This window comes from Hyperolius riggenbachi, chromosome 4 (assembly GCF_040937935.1).
Source record: "Hyperolius riggenbachi isolate aHypRig1 chromosome 4, aHypRig1.pri, whole genome shotgun sequence".
In the NCBI taxonomy this organism is placed as follows: Eukaryota; Metazoa; Chordata; class Amphibia; order Anura; family Hyperoliidae; genus Hyperolius; species Hyperolius riggenbachi.
The window spans coordinates 100,947,220-100,974,294 of NC_090649.1; the positions used below are offsets into that span (position 1 = coordinate 100,947,220).

At 44.2% G+C, this 27,075-nt stretch overlaps 1 protein-coding gene across 3 annotated transcripts in view; it reads right to left on the reverse strand.

Annotated features, from left to right (window-relative positions):
- The window catches only part of TRAPPC12 (trafficking protein particle complex subunit 12), a 232,474-nt gene that overhangs the window by 96,152 nt on the left and 109,247 nt on the right, over nt 1-27,075 (reverse strand). For all 3 annotated transcript variants that reach the window (XM_068280348.1, XM_068280349.1, XM_068280347.1), the window contains exon 6: nt 1,033-1,145. In XM_068280348.1, coding sequence (XP_068136449.1) covers nt 1,033-1,145 — 113 coding nt within the window. The remainder of the gene's footprint in view (nt 1-1,032; nt 1,146-27,075) is intronic.

The following is a 27,075-nucleotide window of genomic DNA, read 5'->3' on the forward strand; positions in this document are numbered from 1 at the left end:
CCAAAAGTTAAAAATCACTATTACTTTTCTTGTTGATAAATGATCATTCTCCAGTTTACCTGACTCTTATTTGGTACATTGCCGCACAAAGGAAGTTGCAGGGCATGCTGGTTTGTCCTAAAATCAAAATGTGGAAAGTGCAATACATATGTTATGAAAGTAGAGCAAGTATTTATCTACTTATATATGTGGTTTTTTTCTGAGATAGTATGGCTGACAAATCCTCTTTAAGACTTATTTTTCGGGCATATGATATGAGAGATCTGTAAGAATGCATTTTATGGGTAGAGAGGGTGCAGTCAGATTACCCAGAAGCACCTGTTCAGGAGCCAATTCAATTGCAATACGAATACCTGTTGGAGCTCAGCGTGTACTTGGAGCCAGTAAGATCAAATATATGGACAGTGTTAGACCATATGGAAAAAAAATTAGCCCCCCCTTGCTGACATCTGCTACACAATCCTGATGTAGTGGGGTAAATTTTTTGTAACCTATCAGGTGACAAATAACTTCTATGTAAACATTTTGAAGTGATAAGTCTGTCCCGTGCTGAGATGTTAACCGTGACAAAGATTGTTTTCCAGGTCTCAGGGGTAAGCCCTGGAATATCGACTTGCCATGCTATGATAAAGATTGTCCACCTTTGACTGACCTTCGGGGAAAAATGTTTTATATAAGATTGAGATAACATGTTCAAGGTATTTTTTGATCATCTCCCCCTCCGTGGTATGGGATTGCACCAGTGTGGATCTACCCCCAGACACAAATTGTGCCCTAAAAGCATGTTTTAATTGTATGTACCTAAAGGACATATAGTTGGGAAAGTTATTATCACGCTTGAATGAAGCAAACGGTTTGAGCATATTAATTTCTACTATATCTACTAGACTAAAAATGTGGTTATGGAAGGGGTTCATCCATAGCGGGGTATATGGCGAGATTTGGCCCAGTTGGCATAATACCTTGTTAACTTTTTCTCAAACCTTAACAGTCATCAACACGTTTGGTGTTGCGAATCTCTCCTATTCTTACCTTCAAGCAGATGATTTTCATGTTGTGCAGTCTATCAAGAGTCTCCAGAGGAAATCCCAGGTATTGCCGCAACTCGGCATGCAAAATCCGCATAGAAAATGGGACCATTGACCCTAAACAGAAATATGACAGAAAATCTATTGTTACAAAAACACAGCAGGAAATTAACAGAGACATCGTCCATAGTGTCATCCACGTGGTGTTAAATAACACGATCTAACGGAAAACAGGACATTGTTTTAAAATTTTGAGCTGTTGAAATTGCTAAATATAACCAATTAACACCTTTATCTATTTTCATATCTGAGCGAGTTCTTTGTGGTAAAAGTGTCAGTGGTGAGATACTTTCATATGCCAACCGTGATTAACTACCCTGACTTCCTGTGAAATCACGCCCCTACAGTCAGCTTCCCACAGGACAACAGTGCCTGCTACATTGTGTATAATTTCCTTGCACAATATATACTGTATATACTCGAGTATCGAGTATAATATCGATCTAGAAATGTAGGTCTGATTCTCTTCATAGAAGTATAAGGGTCGACTTATACACGAGTCACATGCAACACTGAATAATGTGTGTACTAATAGTGACATTCCTATTTGCAGCAATTTACCCAGTGGTAAGTGACACTTTGAGGAAAGGATATGCCAAGAAAACAAACATCTGAAAGTCCTGGCCACAACAATCAACAAGGAAAGGGTTGGGGGGGGGGGGGGGGGGGGGAATACTGGGCTGCTTAAAAGGGAGTGAATAACTGCAGCACTTGGGGACCTGAAGGAGGTAGTGTGTGTGTGTGTGTGTGTGTGTGTGTGCGTGGTGTGGTGTGTGTGTGTGCGTGGTGTGGTGTGTGCGTGGTGTGGTGTGTGTGTGTGCGTGGTGTGGTGTGTGTGTGTGTGTGTGTGTGTGTATGCGTGTGTGTGTGTGTGTGTATGCATGTGTGTGTGTGTGTGTGTGTGTGTATGCATGTGTGTGTGTGTGTGTGTGTGTGTATGCGTGTGTGTGTGTGTATGCATGTGTGGTGTGTGTGTGTGTGTGTGTGTGTGTGTATGCATATGTGTGTGTGTGTGTGTGTGTGTGTGTGTGTGTGTGTGTGTATGTGTGTGTATGCATGTGTGTGTGTGTGTGTGTGTGTGTGTATGTGTGTGTGTGTGTGTGTATGTGTGTGTGTGTGTATGCGTGTGTATGTGTGTGTGTATGCATGTATGTGTGTGTGTGTATGCATGTATGTGTGTGTGTGTGTGTGTGTGTGTGTGTGTGTGTGTGTGTGTGTATGCATGTGTGTGCATGTGTGTGTGTGTGTGTGTATGCATGTGTGTGTGTGTGTATGCATGTGTGTGTGTGTGTGTGTATGTGTGTGTGTATGCGTGTGTGTGTGTATGCGTGTGTGTGTATGCGTGTGTGTGTGTATGCGTGTGTGTGTGTATGGTGTGTGTGTGTGTGTGGTGTGTGTGTGTGTGTGCGTGTGGTGTGTGTATGCGTGTGTATGCGTGTGTGTGTGCGTGTGTGTGTGTGGTGTGGTGTGTGTGTGTGTGTGTGCGTGCGTGTGTGGTGTGGTGTGTGTGTGTGTATGTGTATATGTGTGTGTGTGTGCGTGCGTGTGTGTGGTGTGTGTGTGCGTGCGTACGTTTTTTTACTAAAACTTCATTCAAAACACAGTTCATCAGAGAAGCATATTATTTAGTGGGCTGTGTGCACAATGAAATCACCTTTTCTAAAAAATCTTATGACTAACAAATATTGATTAAAGAAAAGTTTTTCAATATACCCTTACATTAGCAGCTCCTCCCATCTCATCACAGCTCTCTGTGATGCTGCAAGTGTCCAGAACAGGAAAGCAGAGCCAGAAGAGGGCAGGCTTGGGCTTGAAAAGACATCAGAAAAGACAGACTCCGCTATAATGATTCCTAAGCAAAGCCAGACTGAATGCTCAGTCTGGGATTTTATCAGGGCTGTTAACAAGCAGGCTGAGCAGTTAAGGATGAAACAGAGAGCAGGGTAGGTGTTTTCTCTAATGTTCCCACTGATATATATGGTAAAATACATGAGGGTGCTTTGTCTCTGGACACTAAGGCCACTTAAGGTGACAGTGTGGCAGTGATCACCATATAGATGTGTTTGCTCGGCTCTCTGCTAAGCAGAATGTACTGTGTTATACAGAAAAGGACAGTAAGGTTACCCATACATTACGTGATTTCCCTGAACGATCAACCATTCCATTCGATCATTTTATCGGAACGGGGGAGAATCGTTTATGCTCCATTCTGTTCCATTGAAGGAAACTGGCCGATATCTGGTCAAGTCAACCAATTTACTCAATTGGATATGGTGGAAAATATTGGTCGACCGGAAAGGAATCAGCTACTGCTCACATGACTCCGATCGACTCAGAATCGATTTTTAGTTTCAGAGCAAGGAGGCACAAAATCATTCAAATCGATTTTGAAGGAGAATCACATAAGATATTGCTTAAAGTGTGTGGGCCACTAGTTGATCAACTTTTGATTAACCACACTGTAGTTGATAGACCAATAAAGTCGTTCTCTTAACCCTTTAGCAGCCAAATTACTTAGAGGCTTGCAAGTGCTCCAGGCCAATTTATTTTAGCACATTTTTATTTCTTATTTGTTACATTTCCTTGCTACTAATTAGTACTGATGTAATGTGGATTTATGGCCATTTGTCACTAGGGGGCAGTGTGAGACAATAACAGACTAGTTCTGCTTTCAGTTTCTATATCCTCTGCTAGCAGAGAGACATGAAAGCATTTCAATAATTTACAGCACAAAGCGTTCTGCTAACTGAAGTCAAAGGCAGTGCACGATCTCAAACTGGGTAGTTCCTTTGAACTACTAATGGGTTAATTGATCGAAGGAAAATCGAGTAATGTATGGGTATTTTAAGATCGACAGAATGTGTTCCAACAGCAGGGAATAAAATGGCAAATAAACCCAAAGTGGCACAATTGCTGAAAAAAATAGCAGAAGGACTGGCAGAGGCAAGCAATGTAGAAAAGCAAACTGCTGAATTCTAATATTTCACAGTACTGCAGCTTCCTAGCCGTATTCAGTGAGAACTGACAATAAAAGCTAGTCCCCTTGGCTATCTATAGAGGCGACACAGGTGCTTTATTAATCAGCATCCTCCCCTCTTCTATATTTAGCGCTAGGAGGACAATGCATTGTGTGATTAGGGCATGTGGGCACAGAGCCGGCAGCCTCTGCACAGAATGCCATCCTGGGCATGTTTAATGATAAAATGCCATGAAAGACGAGGGCCTTTCTTGCAAAACCAAACAGGCAGACCTGACCCAAGGCAGCCGGCAACCCTGCCACAGCCCAGGCCGAGCGCATACTAATTACAGCCTGCAGACAGCAGCCTGCCAAGCAGAACAATGAGAGATTCAGAGTGACAGCTTCGTCACAAGTCATCGTACAGGACAAAGGTCACTTCTGCGAGTCTGTGTCACTGCGACAGGAACCATACACTGGGAAGGACGGGAAAAAACGGCTCGCCTATCAAAGCCATCAAGCTTATTATTTCAGGGCAATTTTAGGAGTTTTCTATATTTTATCCACAGATTTAGCCACTTCTCTTGTCCACCACTTAATAGTTAAAGTATAACAAGATGGTTAAACATGAACATACATGAAATCTGAGGTCTCCTGTTTCACCTGGAATGACCACCCAAATACACACAGGTTTTGCATATGTCGTCCTCTGACTGGGATTACATAATGGTCTAGTATGGGAGATTATTTCTACCTACTTTCTATAAGTGGGGGAACTTTTCTATGTGCTGTCTTCTATGCCATCCAATAGTCTTCCTTTTTTTTTTTTGAGATTTTACATCAAATACTTTAATAACATTAGGGAGCACACACAACTGAGAACAGTATCCAGTGATTCAGGTTTCTCTAGAAATAAATAGAAGGTAGTAGTGTAAAGCGTGATGAGCATGTTTAAGCTACGCTACTGAGTTTGTACATGTTGTTCCTGTGTCTTTTTGACCAGACCAGTAACTCTGCTGACATACCATGGGAGTGGGTGGCTGGCACCTGTGGCCTGAGATAGCAGACATAGCAAAATTGGCCACAGGAGCATAGCCCAAGCTTTACTGTAAGTAATGATCCTGAGGGTTTTAAAGTGGTGCCTTCCTTAAAAAAAAGTGCAGAGAAGTCAGTGAAATATTACTTTCATGTTACATCAGAGAAAAAAAAGTGTAACACATTGGTGTGCCCAATCTAGGATTTGAATTGCTGTAAGTCAGGGGTGTCAAAGTCAATTGCATAAGAGGCCAAAATCTTAGCCGCAGGCCAAATTGATGATAATAATGCTAACATTTGTATGGTGATTTGACTCAAAGTGCTTAAGAGCTGCAGCCATTATGTGCATGCTCAAGAGGCCACCCTGCGGTGTTGGGGATTCTTGCCCAATGACTCCTTCCTGAATAGGTACTGGCTCACTGAATAGGAGGAGCCAAGATTCAGACTCAGATCTCCTACGTTAGAGGCGGTGTTCTTAACCAGTACACTATCCAGCCAATAGCCAATCACCTTGCGGCTCCAGTTAACAGGGGGGAGTCTCTGGTGAGAACCCTAAAAACATTAGGTGCAATACCTGGATTTGGCCACTAAACTGGACGTTACATGTGTATTTAGGATTCTCAGCCAGGTGGGAGGACAGGGAATCAGGGGTGGGAAAGGGGTGCCAGCATCAAACAGCGAACAGGTTTTTTGCTTAAAACTAATGCTTGCTCACAAATTTCAGATGTATGGACAAGAAGGGCCAAGAAGCCATGCTTTTAAATACGCGCTGCAAATATTAATTAACTAAAGACCATATGACCAATCACAACAAGATATGGGGGGATTCAATCTCCTGTGTTGATGGAAATGTCAGATGTACAAGCATATACAGTATACAGCACAGGTTGCAGCTTTCTTTTACTGCATACAATTATGCTCATTCGAAGATCTTGAGGGCCAAATCAAGTGGTGTGATGGGCCGCAGGCCTTGAGTTTGACAACCTTTGCTGTACATGTTTGAGTTCCCTCTGTGCAGGGGCGTAACTAGATCTAATAGTCTTCCTATGCAAGAGTGGAGTGTGTGCAAGAGTAAGGGGGAGCCAGAAGATTCCATATGCAACCCCATGTGTATTTAGGTGGCATGGTGGAAGGTAACCACTGGCCACCCTCTGTCTACCCTTGTCTAACCACTTTATCCACCACTACAGAACATCTACGTCCTCTGTGACTTCATCTAAGCCACGAGTCAGTAGATATACGCCTTGTAGCAGAAGCAGTGCTGTGTAGGATTGGGCTTGCTCCTGTGCACATTTCTGGCACTATCTGATGCAGCACTGATTGGTAAAAGGGAATATATGTACCCTGAGCTAATGAGATTGATTTTTACCATTAAAAACACTTTTATTTTCTGAGTTGATCGTGAAAAATAAAATACACTCTGTAGTATTATTTCAGAATCAAATATCTTCACCATAAATTGTGAGAGGAACATAATCTAAGTTTTGTGATAAGCTGTAAGAATAGCCAAACAAAATGTGTGTTTTTTATCTACAGTAGTGCTTTTTTAACTGGAATTGGTAAAACTGAGAAATAATGTGTTTTTTCAATTTTTTTTCCTTGTTTTACCATTAAAATTCATAGAAAACAAAATTGGCGAGGTAAAAATTGCATACAATGAAACCCTAGTTTGTCTTGAAAAAAAAAATATATATTTCATTTTTGTGTCATAAGTAGGGATACATTTATTGCTGATTAAATAAGGACATGCTCTGGTCCATAAGTGGGAAACAAGGTCTGGATGAGAAGTGGTTAACATCTGATGCTACTGATGATGTGGTGTGTCACCATAAAACAGCTGTAAGGTAGGGGGACTAGTCCCCTTAGTTGAACCCTCTCTATAACCATTAAAAGGCAGATCATCACTCACTCCTGTGCCCCACGTCTTTTCTCGTCTAATGCTACGTGATGGCCTACTGGTGGTTTGAGCACAGAATTACTGAGTGGATCCAACTAATTGTCTAATCTTCTGTTGCCTGTCCTGTGTGCCGGTGGGCTAATTTTTCTTGTTGAAGATGTGCTTATATTGCATCTTTCACAGCACTTCAGAGCCTATAGTCTTGTCACTAAAGGCGCCCCATCAACGCTAAAGTTTTTAGTCAACAATCCTATTGTTTGATCAGATCATTATGATTGTATTGTATGAAGAAAGAGAAGCTGGTGGACCCAATCCATTCTGAAACAACACATTGTGAGTTCCTTAATCTATTAGCAGCTTCATAAGGAATTATCTCATTTGAAATAGTGCACTGCTTTTGAACTCACCCAGCAGAACCGGTTGTGCTGTAAAGTACAATGCCTTTGACCTCAGTCAGCAGAACGCTTTGTGCTGTAAATTCACACAATGCTTTGATCTCTCTCTACTAGCAGTAAATATAGAAACTTAAAGCAGATCTCCTCTGTTATTGTCTCACACTGCCCCCTAGCGACAAGTGGACATAAATACACATTATAGAAGTACTAATTAGTAAAAAGGAAATGTAACAAATAAGAAATAAAAATGTGCTAAAATAAATTGGCCTGGAGCACTTGCAAGCCTCTAGATTGGCTGCTAAAGGGTTAAAGAATTGATTGATAGGTGTGGTGGATTTTTCCAAAGGTATGATCATAACTGTTTGATATCGGGAATAGTTTAGATTCTTTAGTGCTATGGATCTATTAAATACGACCTTTTCTTTTGATTTTAGTGATCTTATCGAAACTATGATCGTTTTCTAAAAATTGCATAGTTGATGGGCACCTTACCCGCCCTCAGAGGAACTCACAATCTAATCTCTACCATGGTGGTCCAGGAAGAGAATGCCGTGCCCTTGAAAAAACCCACACAAACTCACTCCGTGCAGAACGTGTCCTGGCCGAGATCTGAAACTGTGACAGTAATTTCACTGCTAATCCCAATTACTGGTTTGTGATCTTTCACAGAGACCTATAATAAATCACAAAGTATTGCTGTTTGGCTGTAGAATCTGTAGTTCTGCTGTGATATAGAAGGCCAGGTGAAAGAGGGCTGTTGCTACCCCATAGCTATGCAGTCCCTGGTGCGTTATACATCTTGCAGCTTAGCACAGCACTAAACCTGCATTGCTTAGGACAGAAATAGCTGCCCACAGACAGCAAAATCACTCTGAGACCAGTGGGGAGTGAGAACTCAGCTTGCTCTTCTCTGGATCACAGGTTACTCCAAACTTCAGTAAGCTCTGGGGAATAAGTGGATAGGTCTGGAATTTCTGGATGTAACGGGTGTTGAATTGTCATCAGCAAAAAAACTCCCAAAACTAAAATTGTCAGGTTTTTTTTTCACATATAACAAGTTTTTCTGAATTATTGCTTTAAAGAGGAACTGTCGTGAAAATCTTAAAATTTAAAAACACATACAAATAAGAAGTATGTTTCTTCCTGAGTAAAATGAGCCACAAATGACTTTTCTCCTATGTTGCTGTCACTTACAGTAGGTAGTAGAAATCTGACATTACCGACAGGTTTTGGGTTAGTCCATCTCTCCATAGGGGATTCTCAGCATGGCCTTTATTCTTTATAAAGACATTCCCTGAAAACATTTATACAAAAATGCTGACCAGCCTCCCTGTTCGCTAAACATTTTTTTGGCAGTTGGACGGAGCACCAAAAGCTTTTAAAAATTAAAAGAAAACCTAAGAAACCCATATGAGAAGATGGGCTACTCCGAAATCTATCAGTAATGTCAGATTTCTACTACTTACTGAAAGTGACAGCAGCATAGGAGAAAAGTAATTTATGACTCATTTTTCTCTGGGAAAAATGCACTTATCTGTATATGTTTGCATATATTTTACATTTTAAGATTTTCGCGATAGAGGTCCTTTAAGTAGGTGAAAAAAAAAGAAGTAAGAAATTGAACAAAGGCCATGTCACACTGGAGGACGTAAGAGCAGCAAATAATTGCTACAGCTGGCAACTCCATTGAAATTTATTTATATGCCTAGTTGCCAGGGCTGGATTTCTGGAAAGGCCACAAAGGCCCATGCCTTGGGAGGCTGCAGCTCAAGGGGGCACCTGAAAATGAAAGAGGGGTTGCTACAATTGAAAGTGGAGGCTGAAAATGGGGAACAACATATGCAAAAGGGAAACCGATGCTCAAGGGAGCAGTTTATGAAAGAGAGGGGCTGCTGTAAATTGATGATACACATGGAAAAGGGGGCTGCACATGGAATGGGAGGTGCCCTCCTGCACATTAAAGAGGAGCCACAATAAACACACTATAATAGGAATGTTTTTTGACAATGTTCCCTTTTATCAGTGCGTACATGCACACCCCTCATCTTGAATGGCCTGAACTGGTGCCCACTTTCAGATCTCCATGGATACCTGTGGCACGCAGTAGCTAGAGCATCTGGCTGCATGGCAACCTATACAGCTGTCAGTTATCTGCTGTTTCCCGCCAAATGTGCAGAACAGTTGTCCTCATGCAAACAGGTATTTTTATTCCATTCCTACAGGCTGCTGTACAGCTTTGCATGTGTGTTCTGACTTTCCCCAATTCACTTTCTGGCACGTTTTCATGCCTCTTGCTGTATTATTATGTTCATATATTTGTTGTCTAGCTCAGTGTTCATAATTCTGTCTGTCTTTATAGGCTGTTTTTGTGATGGATTAAACTCTGTTTTCATCACCTCGCATTGTGTGCTGGATTTTGTTGAATAAATTCTATGCTGAGGAAGCCTTTTTCTGTTTAGGGAAGTGCTATCCATGGTGCTGAAACGTGTACTTCTAATAGACATACTTAGCATTACAACTGCACTAGCTTGGGTATACATGTTAAAAAGTCGCATGTAATAAAAGGGCGCGAGGGATTGCAGCTAGTTAAAGAACAGTAAAATTACCGGTACTAATATTTCACTACTTAATTGCATACTTAGCTTGGTTGAAAAAAGACATTTGTCCATCAAGTCCAACCAGAAAAATAGTCCAACCAATAATAAATACTATACTATGTCTTAAAGGATACCCGAACTGACATGTGACATGATGAGATAGACGTGTATCTACAGTGCCTAGCATACAAATAACTATACTGTGTTCCTTTTTTCTTTCTCTGCCTTAAAGAGATAAATATCAGGTATGTAAGTGGCTGACTCAGTCCTGACTCAGGCAGGAAGTGACTACAGTGTGACTCTCACTGATGAGAAATTCCAACTGTAGAACACTTTCCTAGCAGAAAATGGCTTCTGAGAGCAAGAAAGAGATAAAAAGGGGAATTTCTCATCAGTGAGGGTCACACTGTAGTCACTTCCTGTCTGAGTCAGGACTGAGTCAGCCACTTCCATACCTGATATTTAACTCTTTCAGGCAAAGAAAGAAAAAAAGAAACACAGCATAGTTATTTGTGTGCTTGGCACTGTACATACCCATGTCTATCTCATCATGTCCCATGTCACTTCGGGTATCCTTTAACCTAACATTATTGTCACAGAACCCTTCCTCTACCAATGCCTAACCCTAAGACCTCCCTCTACCTATGCCTAACATTTAATCACCGTCCCCAACCTTAACCTACCCCCGCTGCATTGCTGCAATTTGTGCAAAAGAGGCTAAATTTCAATGCCTGGAGACGCCCAATACAATTGCAAGTGCTGAGGCATGCGGATATGCAAATTGCCGCATTGCAATTCCCCTTCTTTGCTGCAAACCACGGCTTTTATAATAGGTACCTATGGCAATGCCTTTTTTTCAATAAGGGCTCTTGTGCCTTTTATCCTGATTTGCCAGCATGGACCTAGACATGCATTTTGATATCCCCATGACAAGGACATGCCAAATTTGCAGTCCCGTGGCAGTCTGACACCAGGTTGTATGATCTGCAGAGCTGTGGAAGAATCAAACCATAAGTGCCGGAAAACTCCCCTGGCAAAGCGCCGGAGCCTACATTGGCAAAAAAAGGAACTGAGGGCAATAGGGGCAGAAAGCTGTTCATTTTGGCGCAAGGATTTGATGCCCTGCGACAACATTATTGGAAATATGCTGCCCTGTGTGCTTGCTGGCCTCCTGCATAGTATGTAGGCTGGAGTAACTCGACAATGAAAGGCTGCGATGCTCATCCTGACAAGTAGGTGGTGAAAAAGGCACATGTATATGTGGCCTATGCCTAGAGAAACACAAGGCAGCCCAGGTGCCTCTCTGATGATTTCAAAGAAGAAAATCAGTAATAAACAAACTGTGCCCAGAGATTACTTGATTTTGGGCAGCAATGTCTGGCCGATTCAATCATAATGATCGAATCTGGCAGACATTGATGCTGCAACATGCCCATCCAATTGATTGTTTTGACTGATTTCTGGTCGAAAACAGTCGCATAGATCGATCAGGCATGCTTGAAAATCTCAGTTGCAAGGGCTCAATCAGGTGCTTTGTGATGACTGCTGGAACCCCAATCAGAGAGAGATCTATCTGATAACCGATTTGGTGGCAGATCGACAGGTGTATGGCCCCCGAGTAATTGCTTAGGCTGCAATTTAAAGAGGAACTCCAGTGAAAATAATGTAATAAAAAAAAAAGTGCTTGATGTTTACAATAATTATGTATAAATGATTTCGTCAGTGTTTTCCCATTGTAAAATCTTTCCTCTCCTTGATTTACATTCTGACATTTATCACATGGAGACATTTTTACTGCTGGCAGGTGATGCCACTGGAAGGAGATGCTGCTTGCTTTTTTGGCAGTTGGAAACAGCTGTCATTTCCCACAATGCAACAAGGATCCCACAGTGTGATATCAGAACCATGGTCCTGACATCACACTGTGGGAGGGGTTTCACCACAATATCAGCCACACAGAGCCCCCTGATGATCCATTTGTGAAAAGGTGAAGATTTCACATGGGAAAGGGGGTATCAGCTACTGATTGGTATGAAGTTTAATTCTTGGCTACATTTTCTCTTTAAGCTTGATTTTGTTTATTTGTAAGCCCATTTATATTTTAAAGATACTCTGAAGCGAGTTAAATTACATGTTTTTAACCTTTATTTATGTTAAGCACTATAGCTAGTGCTAAAACACCGCATCCCCGTGGCAAAACAAGGGGTTTATACTCCCCTAATCACAGGGAAAAAAAATCCATGACTTTCTTGGTCGTGGATTTTGCTGCCCAGGGAGGCAGAGCTTTGAGCTGCAGCTCTGCCTCCATTTGCGTCAATCCACTGCGGATCTCCGCCTCTCCCCCGCCCCCCCTCAGTGAAGGAAGACTGAGAGGGGCGGGGAGAGACGGTGATCAGCGAGGATTGATGCGATGAGAGGCAGAGCTACAGCTCTAAGCTCTGCCTCAATCAGGAAGCGCTCCCCGCAATTAGCCCATGGGATTTGGGGGGTATAAACCCTTCGTTTTGCTGCAGGGAAACTCTGTTGGCCTTTATACTACGTGGAAGTGACAAAATTGACCAGTCACTGGCCAATCAAAATTAATGTGTGTAGAATCCTAAAGCCTGGCACACACGTTTAGTGTTCTCCCCAGGCTCTTTTAGCCGGGTGCTCCACCCGGCTAGATTTGGTGACCACCCGGCTGTCATCGGCTCACCTCCTCCCTTTCTCCTATGCTGTTAGCAGAGTTGCCCTGCATTTTCATCTCGCCCCACCCGGCTGCTTTTTCATGCCACCCGGCTTGAAAAAAATTCTGGGGAGAACACTGCGTTTAGTTATGATTGGCCTATCACTGACCAGCCTTGCCACCTCCATGTAGTATGAGAGCTTACCTACACAATCTGCTCATAGTATTCAATATCGGTGGACCTGCATACTACATGGAGGTGGTAAAATTGGTCAGTGATTGGCCAATCATAATTGAAAGTGTGTACCAGGCTTAAAGGGAAGGTCCAAGCAAAAAAAAAAAAATGAGTTTAACTTACCTGGGGCTTCTACCAGCCCCATGTAGCCATCCTGTGCCCTCGTAGTCACTCACTGCTGCTCCAGTCCCTCGCTGGCAGCTTTCTGACCTCGGAGGTCAGGGCTGCATTGCATACATTTTTACGCATTCCAGCTAGTGCAGGAACAAAAATGTATGCGTTGCACCACTAACGCGTAAAAATGTATATGTTAATGTTCCTGCACTAGCGGGAATGCGTAAAAATGTACGCAATGCGGCCCTGACCTCCGAGGTCAGAAAGCTGCCAGCGGGGGACTGGAGCAGCAGTGAGTGACTATGAGGGCACAGGATGGCTACATGGGGCTGGTAGAAGCCCCAGGTAAGTTAAACTCATTTTTTTTTTTTGCTTGGACCTTCCCTTTAAGAGATGAAGCCTGCGTCGTACAACAACCTTCTTGTCTTTTAGATCTCAACCCATCAAGAAACCATGACTAGAGGCAAGTAGCCATGGACTTCAAGGAAGCTTCAAGCCTGGAAGCTTCCAAATCTCACACACCGCTATCCCTGTGTGAATCCTGCATTAAAGGGCAACTGAAGTGAGAGGTATATGGAGGCTGCCTTATTTATTTCCTTTTAAACAATACTAGTTTCCTGGCCAGTCTGCTGGTCCTCAGCCTCTAATACGTATAGCCATAGACCCTGAACAAGCATGCAGCAGATCAGGTGTTTCTAACATTATTGTCAGATCTGACAAGATCAGCTGCATGCGTGTTTCTGGTGTGATCCACACACTACTGCAGCCAAATAGAACAGCAGGGCTGGTAGGCAACTGATATTGTTTAAAAGGAAATACATATGTCAGCCTCCATATACTTCTCACTTCAGTTGTCCTTTAAGCACAGGAGCTTATCTCACTTCAGAAAGTACCAGGCTGAAGCAGGAGGATGAATGACGTTTTCCTCCCTAATGGCAGAAGCTTGGAAAATGTGTGTGATACATGCGAGATCACGAGCAAAACACAGACACTGCTGTATGTGTGTAGTAGCTATGGATTCATTAGGATGCACCGACACAGGAAAATGCAGCATGCTGAGGTGAAATCAATCAATGTGATCTATAGCTAGTCACAGCTAAAGAACATATAAACAGAGGCGTATCTAGAGGGGTACAGGCATGACTTGTGCCATGGGAGCCACAGCAACATGAGGCGCCATGCCCCATGCCTTAGACTGATCTCAGAACAGATTCATTGTTATCTGGGGAACATGGCTACTTCATTTATGTATGTAGTACTCACTTGGCTCAGTGTTAAAATAGAGATTTTTCCCAAAAAGTAACTTCAGCAATATCCCGAGCCAAAAAACACAGGCAACCATAGCACATGTACGTGAGAAAGGATTCTATTTTTAGAGTGGAAGGGGGCACAATTTCAGTGTTTGCCATAGGCTCTATATTACCCAGATGCCCCTGCATATAAAGACATCATCGCTTTCAATGGAAAGCTGGAAAATTCAAGGATTATTATTATTATGTTGGACTTCAAGCAATGTAGGGTGCACTCACTGACAAAGAACACAAAACATTCTGTGCAGGAACTTTTATAGATCAGTCGGCAAAACATTGCACAGAACCTGAGAAGTCACATTTTACAGAAAGTTGTATATTGGGGGGGGGGGGGGGGGGGGTGTTTCTAATGGTTCACAGTCTCAGTTTCCTTCCCATCCCTCTCCAATTTCTTCAGAGATGAGGAGGTGGCTAGGAAAGAAGGACAATGTTTTATTGAGCTATGGTATGAGAACACAATCAAAACGTCTAACTTTGCAGGGCTGTGGAGTAGGTACAAAAATTATCGGACTCTTACTCCGACTCCTCAGTTTATGAAACCACCGACTCAGAGTGCCTATAATTGTTACGACTCAACTTCACAGCCCTTGCAGGGCGATGGAATGGGTAAAAAAAAAAAAAAAAAAAAAAAAACTTCTTCAAAAAATCATCTCCAGAATCATCTCAAAATCAGACTCCAACTCTGACTCAAAGTACCCAAAATTGCTCCAACTCAAATTATTATGACCACTTCCTACCTTGGACATCAGAGGCGCACAGTCAATGAATGCATGCATGTGTTAAGTACAAACTTTCTGAGTATATACGGTGGGATGTCAACATGTTGCCAATATAACATCCACGGCTGTCATGAGGAAAATGCGCCATTTATAAGACACTGAAATAGACACGATCATTGGCTACCAGGACAATAGTTGCAACATTTTGGAAATGGCGGAGTTTGCAAACTGTTCACTGGTTGCTGTAAAAGGACAATGAGAAGCTTTTTGAGGACATGATGTGGTAGCACGAGCCCCTGATGTGAGTGGTTACCATCCGCTGCACAGGTTGGGGCTGGCAAATTAGCACACTACTATGAACCAACTCACTGTTCTAATGAACCAGGAGGCTTCCAAAGGTGTGACAAAAATAACTGTGTAGTGAACCCTGTTGGGATTGGGGCACTGGAGCAAACAATTGGTGACTGTACACTCGCTCATGAGGGTTCGTTTAAAAAATGGCTGCAAGAGTACTGACATTGAATTAGCAGAGGGTTGCCTCCTGAGTAAAGTCATGCTTTAAAGAGAAACTCCAACCTAGAATTGAACTTTATCCCAATCAGTAGCTGATACCCCCTTTTACATGAGAAATATAATGATTTTCACAAACAGACCATCAAGGGGCGCTGTATGACTGATTTTGTGCTGAAACCCCTCCCACAAGAAGCTGAGTACCGCGGTACTCTGGGCAAACTGCCACAATGTAACAATGTTCACAGACAGGAATTAGCTGTTTACAGCTGTCTCTAACAGCCAAAACAGCTAGGAGCAGCTACATAACCTGCCCACAGTAAAAATGTCACCATGTAATAAATGTCAGAATGTGAATCTGGGAGAGGAAAGATTTTACAATGAGCAAACACTGACTAAATCATTTATACATAATTATGGTAAAAAATGAAGCACTTTTTTTTACTACATTATTTTCACTGGAGTTCCTCTTTAAGCTAAATTACCTGACCTCCAAATTCCCCAGATCTTATCCCAATCAAATATATTTTAAACCACGCACTGCAGTCTGCAAGGTCTAGATCAATCCAGCAAACATTCAGCATCTTACCAAGTCACACCCACAGCGCCTGGTTACTGTCCATGCTGCCAGGTGCAGTTATTCTGCATATTAACAGGTGGTCATATTAATGCATCTCGGCTGTGTATGAACATAAACGGGACAAAGTAGTAATGCCTCCTCTATTTAGGCAACATTTATTTTGACGATGTAATTTCATGCTAAATTAGGAAGTGTGTAACGCTACCTGTTCCTGATTTCTCCTGTCATTGAATATTACTCACACTGAATAGTGTCTGATTTAAAAAAAAATGCATTAATGGACAAGGGGGATCTGACAGAAAGCACAACTATGTGCTGAAGCGCTGCTTAATTAAAGTGCACCTGACATTTTCCACTGTACAGAAGGAAAACATAGAAATGCACACTGTATGTATTTAGCGGGTTTAGCCTTTCTAATTCCCCATCATCTGTGATTAAGCACAAGTTGTATTTTTAACCCTCAGCTGTGTCAGCTGACTGCCATGGCAGAGAGCTAATAGTTAATCACTGGATGTTAACAATATGTCTGCTTCCATGAAAAAAGGATGTAGACAAACTGCAGATTTATTGCAGAAATGTTTTTCTTTGAAGAGACTCTGAAGTCTCAAAAAAAACCAACACATTTTTACTTAACTAACTTGATAAGCACTAATGCCCTACCTAAACCGCTGCATCCCCACGGCTGAAATCACTATTAAACCCCCCAAATCCCAGGGCAAAAATCCATGACTTTCTTGGTTGTGGATTCTGCTGCTGGGGGAGGCAGAGCTTCGGGCTGCAGCTCTGTCTCCATTCTCGTCAATCAGCGCTGATTGCCGCCTCTCCCCGCCCCTCTCAGTGAAAGAAGACTGATAGGGGCGGGGAGAGGCGGAGATCAGCGCCTATTGATGGGAGTAGAGGCAGAGCTACTGGCTAAAGCTCTGCCTGTACAGGAAGCGTTGCGCAAATCTCCCCCCAGGGATTCCGGGGGGGGGGGTTTAATAGTGATTTCAGCCGCGGGATGCAGCGTTTTAGGTAGGGTATTAGTGCTTATCAAGTTAGTTAAGTAAAAACTTTTTTTTTTTTTTTTTTGAGACTTCAGAGTCTCTTTAAAGGTTATTATGCTGTCGTTTATCTTTTAGAGCAGATAGGAACTTCTGAGTTCAGGTCCACCTCAATTTAAAGCAAGCCTGTGTCATACCTGCCAGTATCTATCAAGGGTGATACTGCGCCGTTTTCAGCTTCACCCGCCTGCATATAAAGTGTATTTTGAAAAATAGGCTTTACCACGCTGTATTCCCCAACGTGCCCTCACAGGAAAATACACCAGCTCTGCATGGGGCACAAGTTGGCAGACGGTCAACTTTAATTTCATAATTTAAAGTAAACTTCTGTAGGTGGAAGTCTCTGAATGGTCCAGAGGCTGCTTCAATCCTTGGCGACCCCTCAGTTGCCAGCCGGGACCCTCCTCATCTTCACGGCCCCTCCTCCCACACCTGCGCAATAGCACGGAGTCACTCGTGCACAGAGAAGAACAAGGTGTACTTGAGCAGCTCTGTGCTGCTGTATGCAGCTGTGTTCATACACTGAAGGGAGCACTGACCACGAAAGCCTCTGGACCATACAGATGCTTCCCCCAACTGAGATAAGGAACATTAAAAAAAACGCTGTAAGCATGTTTATGCTGAAATTGGAATCAGAATTAGGGGATTCAAAGGATGTTGGCTGAGGAATGGCAGGAGGACTAAAAAAAAAACATATTAAAAGTGTCCATAAACTTAGCTACAGTAAAAGCAAAATATAAGGTAATGATGGGATGGTACTGGGTGCCTGCCAGGTTAGCATACTTTGCACAGATGCCTGTTTCAGAGTATTTGGACTCTGAGCATGCCCCTAACTGTTCAGGTTCTGGTCCAAGATTTTTGGATTGATCCACTCTTTGATAAGCACTAACATACCCGCTTGAGGTGGATCTATGGGATAGCGCTTGAACCAGTAATAAGGAATACCAAAGATAGCTCCTGGTGACCCAGAACCAATGGGAAAGCATAGGGGGCTAAAAGAGACCGAAAGCCCTCCTACACCTAAGCAGCTTTAGTGATGGTAGCTGGGATAGTCCCGTTGTGACACTAGAAAACCACTGCTGATGTCCAAAGTTACATTCCCTTTTTAATGTGTAAGTTTACCGATGCTTAAAATCAGACCAGTAAGAAACTTTCACACACCTACAGCATTCAAACTGAAGACACAACTAAAATACTAATTTAGGCCCTAATTGATGCATCATCGAAACTTCTGCCGATATTCACTGGGCTGTCCTAATCTGTGCGTCTGTCAGTCATCCATCTTCCCACCACTTCTGCTCCTGGCTGTCAGTCTATATATTGACTTCCCATCTTGTACAGAATTCAATACTAAGCTTTCCCTCTAACACTGATGCGGTTATCATTAAGCCTCTTACATTTTAAATGTCGGCAGTCCTAGACATGCATTTCATTACAAACCTGTTCCTCTTTGGGGGCCGAATCCCCCCGTCCCGGACTTTCCTCCTCGGTTGTGTCTCTCTGAGGCTTTATGTATAGCTATTGGCGACCTAATGTGTTATTTTACTACTGGGAGTGGGAAAACTTTATGTGCAAGAACTAAATAATTTCATTACTGTACTTTCTTTTAAAAGTAGCAAGTTCTTCTTGCTGATGGAGATCATTCTAGTCAGGTAATGTATAAAAAATAGGTTTTTACTAAAGATTTCTTGGTTTAATTTTGGTGAGAGTTTCCCACACTTTTAGTAATTAAAAATTGCAACTTTTATGTCCCTTTTTACACTTGCAGGTTAAACTTGCCCTATTTTACCGCAAGGGGCCGCAAAAACAGTAAAAGTCTATGGAGATTTTTATACCAATTGTGGTCTGCTGCGTTGCGCTGGAAGTATCCAATCTAACTAAAGGGCTTCAGAGTGTTACCCCAAGCACCGCACTTAACGCAGAGTGCTTGGGGCAATGGAAATCTATGGACAACACGGTAAGAGTAAACGCCAAAGCACGGTGGGGCGCACATGCGCGGATTGACGGGAATCCCAGAGAGATACTTTGTGCTCAGCAGGGAGAACATACTGAGCGGGGGGCGTTGCTATGCATATGTCGGAGCACGCTGCCACAAGGTCATATGATTGTCGTTTTTTGCTTTGCCGTGGGATGCAGCAGGAGCATCGCTTCGCACCAAACCTGCGCAGGACTCTCCCGGCAACGAGAGGGTGAACGAGGACGCGTGCAGCCAGGGCCTCGCTGGCACAGTGGCCATCAACTTGCAAGTCAGCGGTAACAAAACCTAGCCGCGGCAGGGGACCGGAGGATCGTTCCAGGATGGTGCAGGTGCAGGGTGTCTGCAGGAGGCTGGCAGAAGCCCCAGGAAAGTAAAACTTTTTATAAAATAATTTCAGGTTTCTTTTAAGTTTACAGTTTTATCTACAGATTGCTAAGTTTACATATGAATAGTTTTACAAACACCTGTAAACTACATACATCATGAAGCCAGGGAACAGCGAGTGGCTAAAGTAGAAACACCAGACATTTAGCCACTCTTAACACTGCTCCTCAATGCAGAAAACCATCTGACAGTTAGTACACATTGGGCATTTGAGAGCCTTTTTACATTATGTCGTTACACTAAAGTTGTGATAAGCAACTTTACCGCAAGAGGCTGCCATGTAAGTCAATCAAAGTCTATGGAGACTTTCATACTTTTACGATGTGTCAAGCTGCGCTGGAAGTAGTTAACTCTCCACAATCCCGTGGCAAAGTCATCCATGGGTTACCGCATGATTCGTGCCTACCGCATGGATTATGCAGTAATGCAAGTCTATGTCGATGCAGTAAGTGTAAATGATGTGTGGTGCGAAGTGGCACATATGCGCGGACCAACGGGAATCCCGGTGACGTACTTCCTGTCCGTCAGAGAGTACATCACTGAATGGGGGCGGGCCTATGCATATGACCTTGTCACACTCTGCCACAAGGTCATTTAAAATATTGTTCCATGCTGTGATCCCATGGCAGGCTGACACACCATGGGATCACCAGACATGTGTAAAAGCAGCCTGAGGGTAGTTATCATGGCAAAAACACTCCATGTAGCATTTTTTAAAATGCCCTAAACTGGGCCACCTCGTTACCACTCACATGTGGATGGGATAGGAGGTTTTACTGGTTTACCACCCTAAAAAACGCAAATCCAATTTAGCCAGTAGGCCCATGATGAGAAAATAGGTTGATCTTTTGTAACGGTCATCTGGAATAATTTCTGCATATCCACCCTGCCTTAATCTGTTTTAGTTGCAGCAACGCACACACCCTGTGCTGCAGGGACATATACCTATGTCATGTCACCACTGTGCCCATGCTGAGATCTCCAAAGCTTCCACAATAGCCAATCAGAGGAGCTCCATAAATGAAGCTCTCTGATTGGCTACCAACCATGAACATGTGACCAGTGGAAAATATAAAAAGGCTAAGTGAGCCTGCCTTGTCTCAGTGCATCTACCTCTGTCTCCTTCACTACCTAGCTGGTGAAACCTACTTTGCTCACCCCATCACCCTGTTCATCACTTCTCCTTGCACCATCACTATTTTAACTGCTTTCCCTGTCCCATTGGCTGGCTCTAGACAGAGTGGCTGCAGTGTCACTATCTGGCAGTACACCCTACTCACCTACCATTTGCAAAAGCCACCCTTCTTAACTCCCCTTCCTCAAAGAGAAACCGTAACCAAGAATTGAAATTCATCACAATCAGCAGCTGATACCCCCTTTCCCATGAGAAATCTAATCCTTTTCTCTAACAAATCATCAGGGGGCTCTGTATGGCTGATTTTGTGGTAAAACTTCTCCCACAGTGTGATGTCAGCACCTCACAGCACTGAGGTACGGACATCACACTGTGGGAGCCTTGTTGCATTGTAGGAAATAACAGCTGTTTCCAACTGCCACAAATGCAAGCAGCATCTCCTTCCAGTGACACCACCTGCCAGCAGTAAAAATGTCACCATGTGATAAATGTCAGAATGTAAATCAGGGAGAGGAAAGATTTTACAACAAGCATACACTGACTACATCAATTATACATAATTATTGTACAAATTAAGCATTTTTTTATTACATTATTTTCTCTAGTCTCCCACTTGACTGACCTGCACAATATGGATTACTACAGGAGGGCTAACCCAGATATTCAGTGAAACAGTTGCGGTTTCTCCCTACACAGCCTTGCAGTGCCTGATACTATCATAAAAAAGGTCATAAGAATAACATAAGGGCCACTCCTGTCCTGTGCCCACCAATTTCTTCTTTCTGTGTGGTTCTCACAATTTTGAATTGAGTTATCTTTCTCCAATCATGTGATCCTGCGATTTACAACATCCCTCACAGAGGCATAAATATATCAAAAATGTTTATACTTGTCTTTGAGTTACAGCCTTGTCCTGTCTGCCGCCGCGCTATACTGTTATGTTCCTTTTCTTTTATATACTTTTAATTTATGGAAATCGCATAAAGGGAATCCATGACATTTTTTAAACTAAAAAACAGATACATACCCGGGGAGGGGGAAGCCTCTAGATCCTAATGAGGATTCCCCCTCCTCCTCAGCCAGCCTGATCCAGCCCTGGGACTCCTGAACTGTGTGGTAGAGTGGACCCGATCAGGCTCAGCTATTTCCACCAGAGCCCGAGCAGGAAGCAGCTACTACATGTGCATGCAGTGCAGACACGCCCTTGTTGACTGATTCTTGGGTGGAATGAGGCTGAACAGGAGGACAAGGGAAGCCTTTTTAGGTTCCAGAGGCTTACCCTACCTGAGGTAAGTAGCCCCTTATGGGCATTTTTTTCACTTCAGGCTCTCTAAAAAGAATTGGGGGAGGAAGGGTGTGAAAAAAAATAATTTATGCAAAACCAGATGCATTTTAACAGAGTGTTGTTTGACAGTGGAAGTGTTAGTGAAGCATATTGAGTCAGCACTTCTCTACATCCACCCGTCACCAAACTTTTTTCCCCACCCAACTAGCTTGTGGTCCTGCAATATAGGAGGCAAGTTGCATGGACAAAACAAGCATGCTTACAGAACATAACCTAGGTGTACATTTGTTATAATCTTTATTTAGCACCCTAAAAAAAAAAAAAAATCTACTGTAGTCACATCCACTCTTACTCTTTCTTTAGTGCCTGGATTTTTCAAAATGCAAAAAAGGGTCCTACTAGTCAAAGCCCAATCAATATGTACAATTAAAAGTATGGTAACTTTATTAATAAAAAAACTACAAACAAAAGTATCTTGTTAAACAGATGGTAGTGGTTGTGGTTCTACAGTAACACGCAGCGTGGCTAGACCATTTCTCAGTGAGGCCCAGGGGGGTTTCTTGGTTATCCTCCGCCACTTGGATTTTTCTCCTTATTAACCACTTGCCGACCGCCCCCAGTCGATGGGCGGCGGCAAAGACTGGGCCCAAACGACCGCAATACGCCCATCGGCGGGGGCGGCATCAGCGGTGGCTGTGCGGCGATCGCGTCATCAATGACGCGATCGCCGCCGGCAATAGGCTCCGCCCACCCTGCACGGAAACCCGCCGGCCAATTAGCAGCGCCGGCGGGTTTCAAATGCGGCGATCCGGCCAATCAGGAGAGTATAATACACTTTGTTATTGTAACAAAGTGTATTATACTGGCTGCCTCCTCCGCTGATGGTCACTCGTCGTGCGACCATCAGAGAGGACAGGCAGCCCAGTAAGTGAAGCACACACACACACTTTGACCCACACAGACCACCCGATCGCCCACCCCAGCCCTCAGAACCCCCCCTGACCACCCCAGCACACCACTGCTAGCACCCCACCACCCACCTAAGAACCCATCAATCACTCCCTGTCACTATCTAGGGACGCTATCCCCTAGGTTAGGTCCCTAACTGCCCCCTAGGGTCCCCTGATCACCCCCCCTACCCTCAGATTCCCCCCCAGACCCCCCTCCCAGACCACCCCCTTGTATACTGTATACAGCTATATAGCTGCCTTACCCACTGATCACCTGTCTATCACCCATCTATCACCTGTCTATCACCCCTTGTCACCACCACCCATCAGCGCAGACCCTAAACTGTCCCTTGGGGGCACCTGATCACCCACCCAGACCCTCAGATTGCCCTCAGACCCCCCCTCCTGATAGCCTCCCCAGTGCATTGTTTACATCTATTCTCCCCTGTAATCACTCACTGATCTCCCATCGGTCAACCCGTGTCTGCCACCCATCAGATCAGGACCCAATCTGCCCCGTGCGGGCACCTAATCAACCCCCCATAACCCTCAGATCGCCCTCAGAAACCCCCCCCCCCCCCCCCAATCACCTTCCCAGTGCATTGTAGTTGATTGTGCTGTAATTGTATTTCATTGTGCTGACATTCAGTTTGATTGTGCTGTAATTGTATTTGATTGTCCCGTGATTGGCTTTGATTGTCCCGTGATTGCCCTGTGATTGGCTTTGATTGTCCCGTGATCGGCTTTGATTGTGCCGTGATTGGTTTGATTGGCCTGTGATTGGCCTGTGATCGGCTTTGATTGTGCAGTGATTGGTTTGATTGCCCTGTGATTGGCTTTGATTGGCCTGTGATTGGCTTTGATTGTGCCGTGATTGGTTTGATTGCCCTGTGATTGGCTTTGATTGTCCCGTGATTGGCTTCGATTGTCCCGTGAATTGAGTGCCCTGTGATTGGCCTGCGATTGCCTTTGATTGTCTTGTGATTGTTTCTGATTGCCTCTGATTCCCCACTCGCCACCACCCCCCTGTCACTATCCTAGTGATCTAAAAACAGTGATCAGTGAAAACTGTCACTTTTTTAGTATCACTAGTGTTAGCAGTTAGGCCAGTTAGCTAGGCCCCTTTGTGTCAGTTAGTGCTCAGCCCACTGCACCACAGTCACTAATTAGCGTCATCACTGTCGCTAATCAACATTGGTACTATATAGTATCTGTAAGTGATCATTACTGATCGCAGTCAGATCTATTAGGGTCACTAGGATCCACACAAAAAACGCAGTGTTTGCCCGATCAGGCCTGATCGTTCGCCTGCACTTGCGTTCAGCCCGCCCCACCGCAGTGACAGAATTTTTTTTCTGATCACTGCAAAAAACACTGTACAATAGCTGTGGCACTGTAAACCTCAGTTTTGATTTAATTTTTTATCAAAACTCAGTGACCACAGCTTTCTACCTCTCAAATACTCCCTTTTGCTAGGTAGGTGCTCTTTTTTTCTGGGTAGTCTCAGAGGAATACCCCCTAAATTTAGCAGACCACCATGGCAAGAAAGGGGTATTCCGATGATGAGGTTCTCAGGTACATGGCCCAGTCGGATGAGGACGATTGGGACGCCTCATTCGACGAATCTTCCGGGTCAGAGTTTGAACCTGAATTGAGCAGTGGCTCACTGACCGATAGTGATGACGAGGTTGAGGTCCCGGCTAAAGCCAGGCGTACCCCATGTTGTTGGACCGCAGGTGGCGCAGGATCGGCCTCAAGGGCAGCAGAGTGGTGTTCGTGCTGGTCTGAGATTTCATGGTGGGGCAGGCACCAGCAGCACAACATCTCCTGGACCTAGCACCAGTACTTCCGTAGACCCTGGTGAAGTGGCGAGCACCAGCATGGAAGTTGAAACTGGTTCGGTGGCACGTGCAGTAAGATCCCAGTCGCAGCCACCAAGAAGACGGGCCCGTACTACCCCTAGTTTACCAGAGGTGCTGGCAAACCCAAATTGGCAATCCCCTGATTCCGCCGCACCCGTACTTCCCCCTTTCACCGCCCAGTCTGGAGTCCAGGTGGAGACAGATAATCTAGGATCGGCCCTAGACTTTTTCTATCTGTTCTTCACCCAGGATCTCTTAGACTTAATTGTGGCAGAGACCAACCGTAAGGCCACACAATATATAACCGCCAATCCGGAAAAGTTCCTTGCCCAGCCTTTTCGGTGGAAACCAGTCCAAGTTTCCGAAATGAAAAATTTTTTGTGCCTTCTCCTTCACACGGGACTAGTAAAGCAGAATGTGTTGCGGTCTTATTGGTCTACGGACCCAGCATATCATGTTCCCCTGTACTCTGCTGCCATGTCCAGGACACGATTTGAGAACATCCTGCGCTTCCTGCACTTCAATAACAACGAAACCTGTCATCGAAGTGACCACTCTGCTTTTGACCGGCTCCACAAAATTCGACCCCTCATAGACCACCTGTCATCCAGATTTGCAGATGCTTATACCCCTGACCAGGACATATGCGTAGACGAGTCCCTCATACGCTTTACCGGGCGCCTTCGCATCAAACAGTACATCCCAAGCAAGCGCGCCCGGTATGGGGTGAAACTTTATAAGCTCTGTGAAAGGGCCACAGGCTATACATCTTATTTTAGGGTCTATGAGGGAAAAGACTCAAAATTGGAGCCGGTCGGATGCCCTGACTACCTGGGGAGCAGTGGAAAGGTTGTGTGGGACTTGGTGTCACCCTTGTTCCAGAAAGGGTACCATCTTTTTGTGGACAATTATTACACAAGTGTGGCCCTCTTTCAGCACTTAAAAATAGAAAAAATCCGATGCTGTGGCACCGTGCGGCCTAGTCGCCGGGGCTTCCCCCAACGGCTCATTACCACCAGACTTGATCGGGGGCAGAGGGCCGCCTTGTGTGCTGACGACCTGCTCGCGGTGAAATGGAAGGACAAGAGGGAGGTTTACTTCCTGTCCACCATTCACGCAGACACGACAGTTGAAATTCAACGACGAACTCAGGTCATTGAAAAACCCCTTGTCGTCCATGAGTATAATACTAACATGGGAGGGGTGGATTTCAATGACCAGAGGATAGCGCCCTATTTAGTTGCCCGAAAAACAAGACGCTGGTATAAAAAAAGTGTCTTTTTACCTCATTCAATTGGCAATTTACAACAGCTTTGTTCTCTACAGTAAGGCTGGGAGAACTGGATCGTTTATTCAATTTAATAAACAGATCGTGATGGAACTCCTGTATCCAGGAGGTGCCGTGGCCCAACCCCAAGATGCAACTAGCCGGCTGCATGGAAGGCATTACGCCTATCCAATTCCGAGTACCCCAGGTCAACGAATCCGAAGAAAACGCTGTCGTGTCTGCAGCAGGGCTGGAATAAGGCGTGACACCACTGTTTATTGTCCCACCTGTCCTGACCAGCCTGGCCTATGCCTAGGGGAGTGTTTTGAGAGGTACCACGAGCAGGTACACTATTAGAGTGTAGGGAACTCCACACACAGCGGTAGGCACACAAGGGTCTCTCAGTGCTATTTCACACTGCTGCGATGCGTTAGGGCAAAATGCCTAGCAAAAGTCACACTTTGCGGTCCCCCCCTACGCCGGAAGTGCTTGGCTTAACGCTAGTGCATGCCTACGTTACTGCGTGGCTTCTGTGGCAATATCGATCGGCCCGGAAGTCATGTTGGTCTATGGCGACGCAGTTCATTACTAGGCCGAATGCTACTCTTGTGGTATTGCCTGAAGGTCTGTTTTGGACGATACGGTGCGGCGGGCTCGACCCACCGGATATGTCAATATGCAGTGTGAAACCAAACATCGGGTTTCCAGAGACCCTAATACACAGGGCTGCCAGAAACCTCTCCTTTCACTTGGGACAAATTGCGTAATGTACTTCGCCACAACTCTGTGCGATTTGCACTTCACACATTGTTCCATGGGGGAGGAGAGGTTTGTCCTCGGGAGGTAAGTTAAAAAAAAACAAAAAAAAACAAAAAAACAGGTAAGCAAAGAAGTTAATGTTAGGTTTGCAATGTTAAGTTTTTTATTAAAAAAGTTCAACGTTTATTAATGTTAATGAAGTAATTGCTTTGCTGCTTGCTTGTTTTTTGGGTTTTTTTGTATTTTTTTTTCTCTTTTTCCATCCAATAACCTTCCAGGTGGACCGAGCGAACGACTAACCAGCTGCAGCA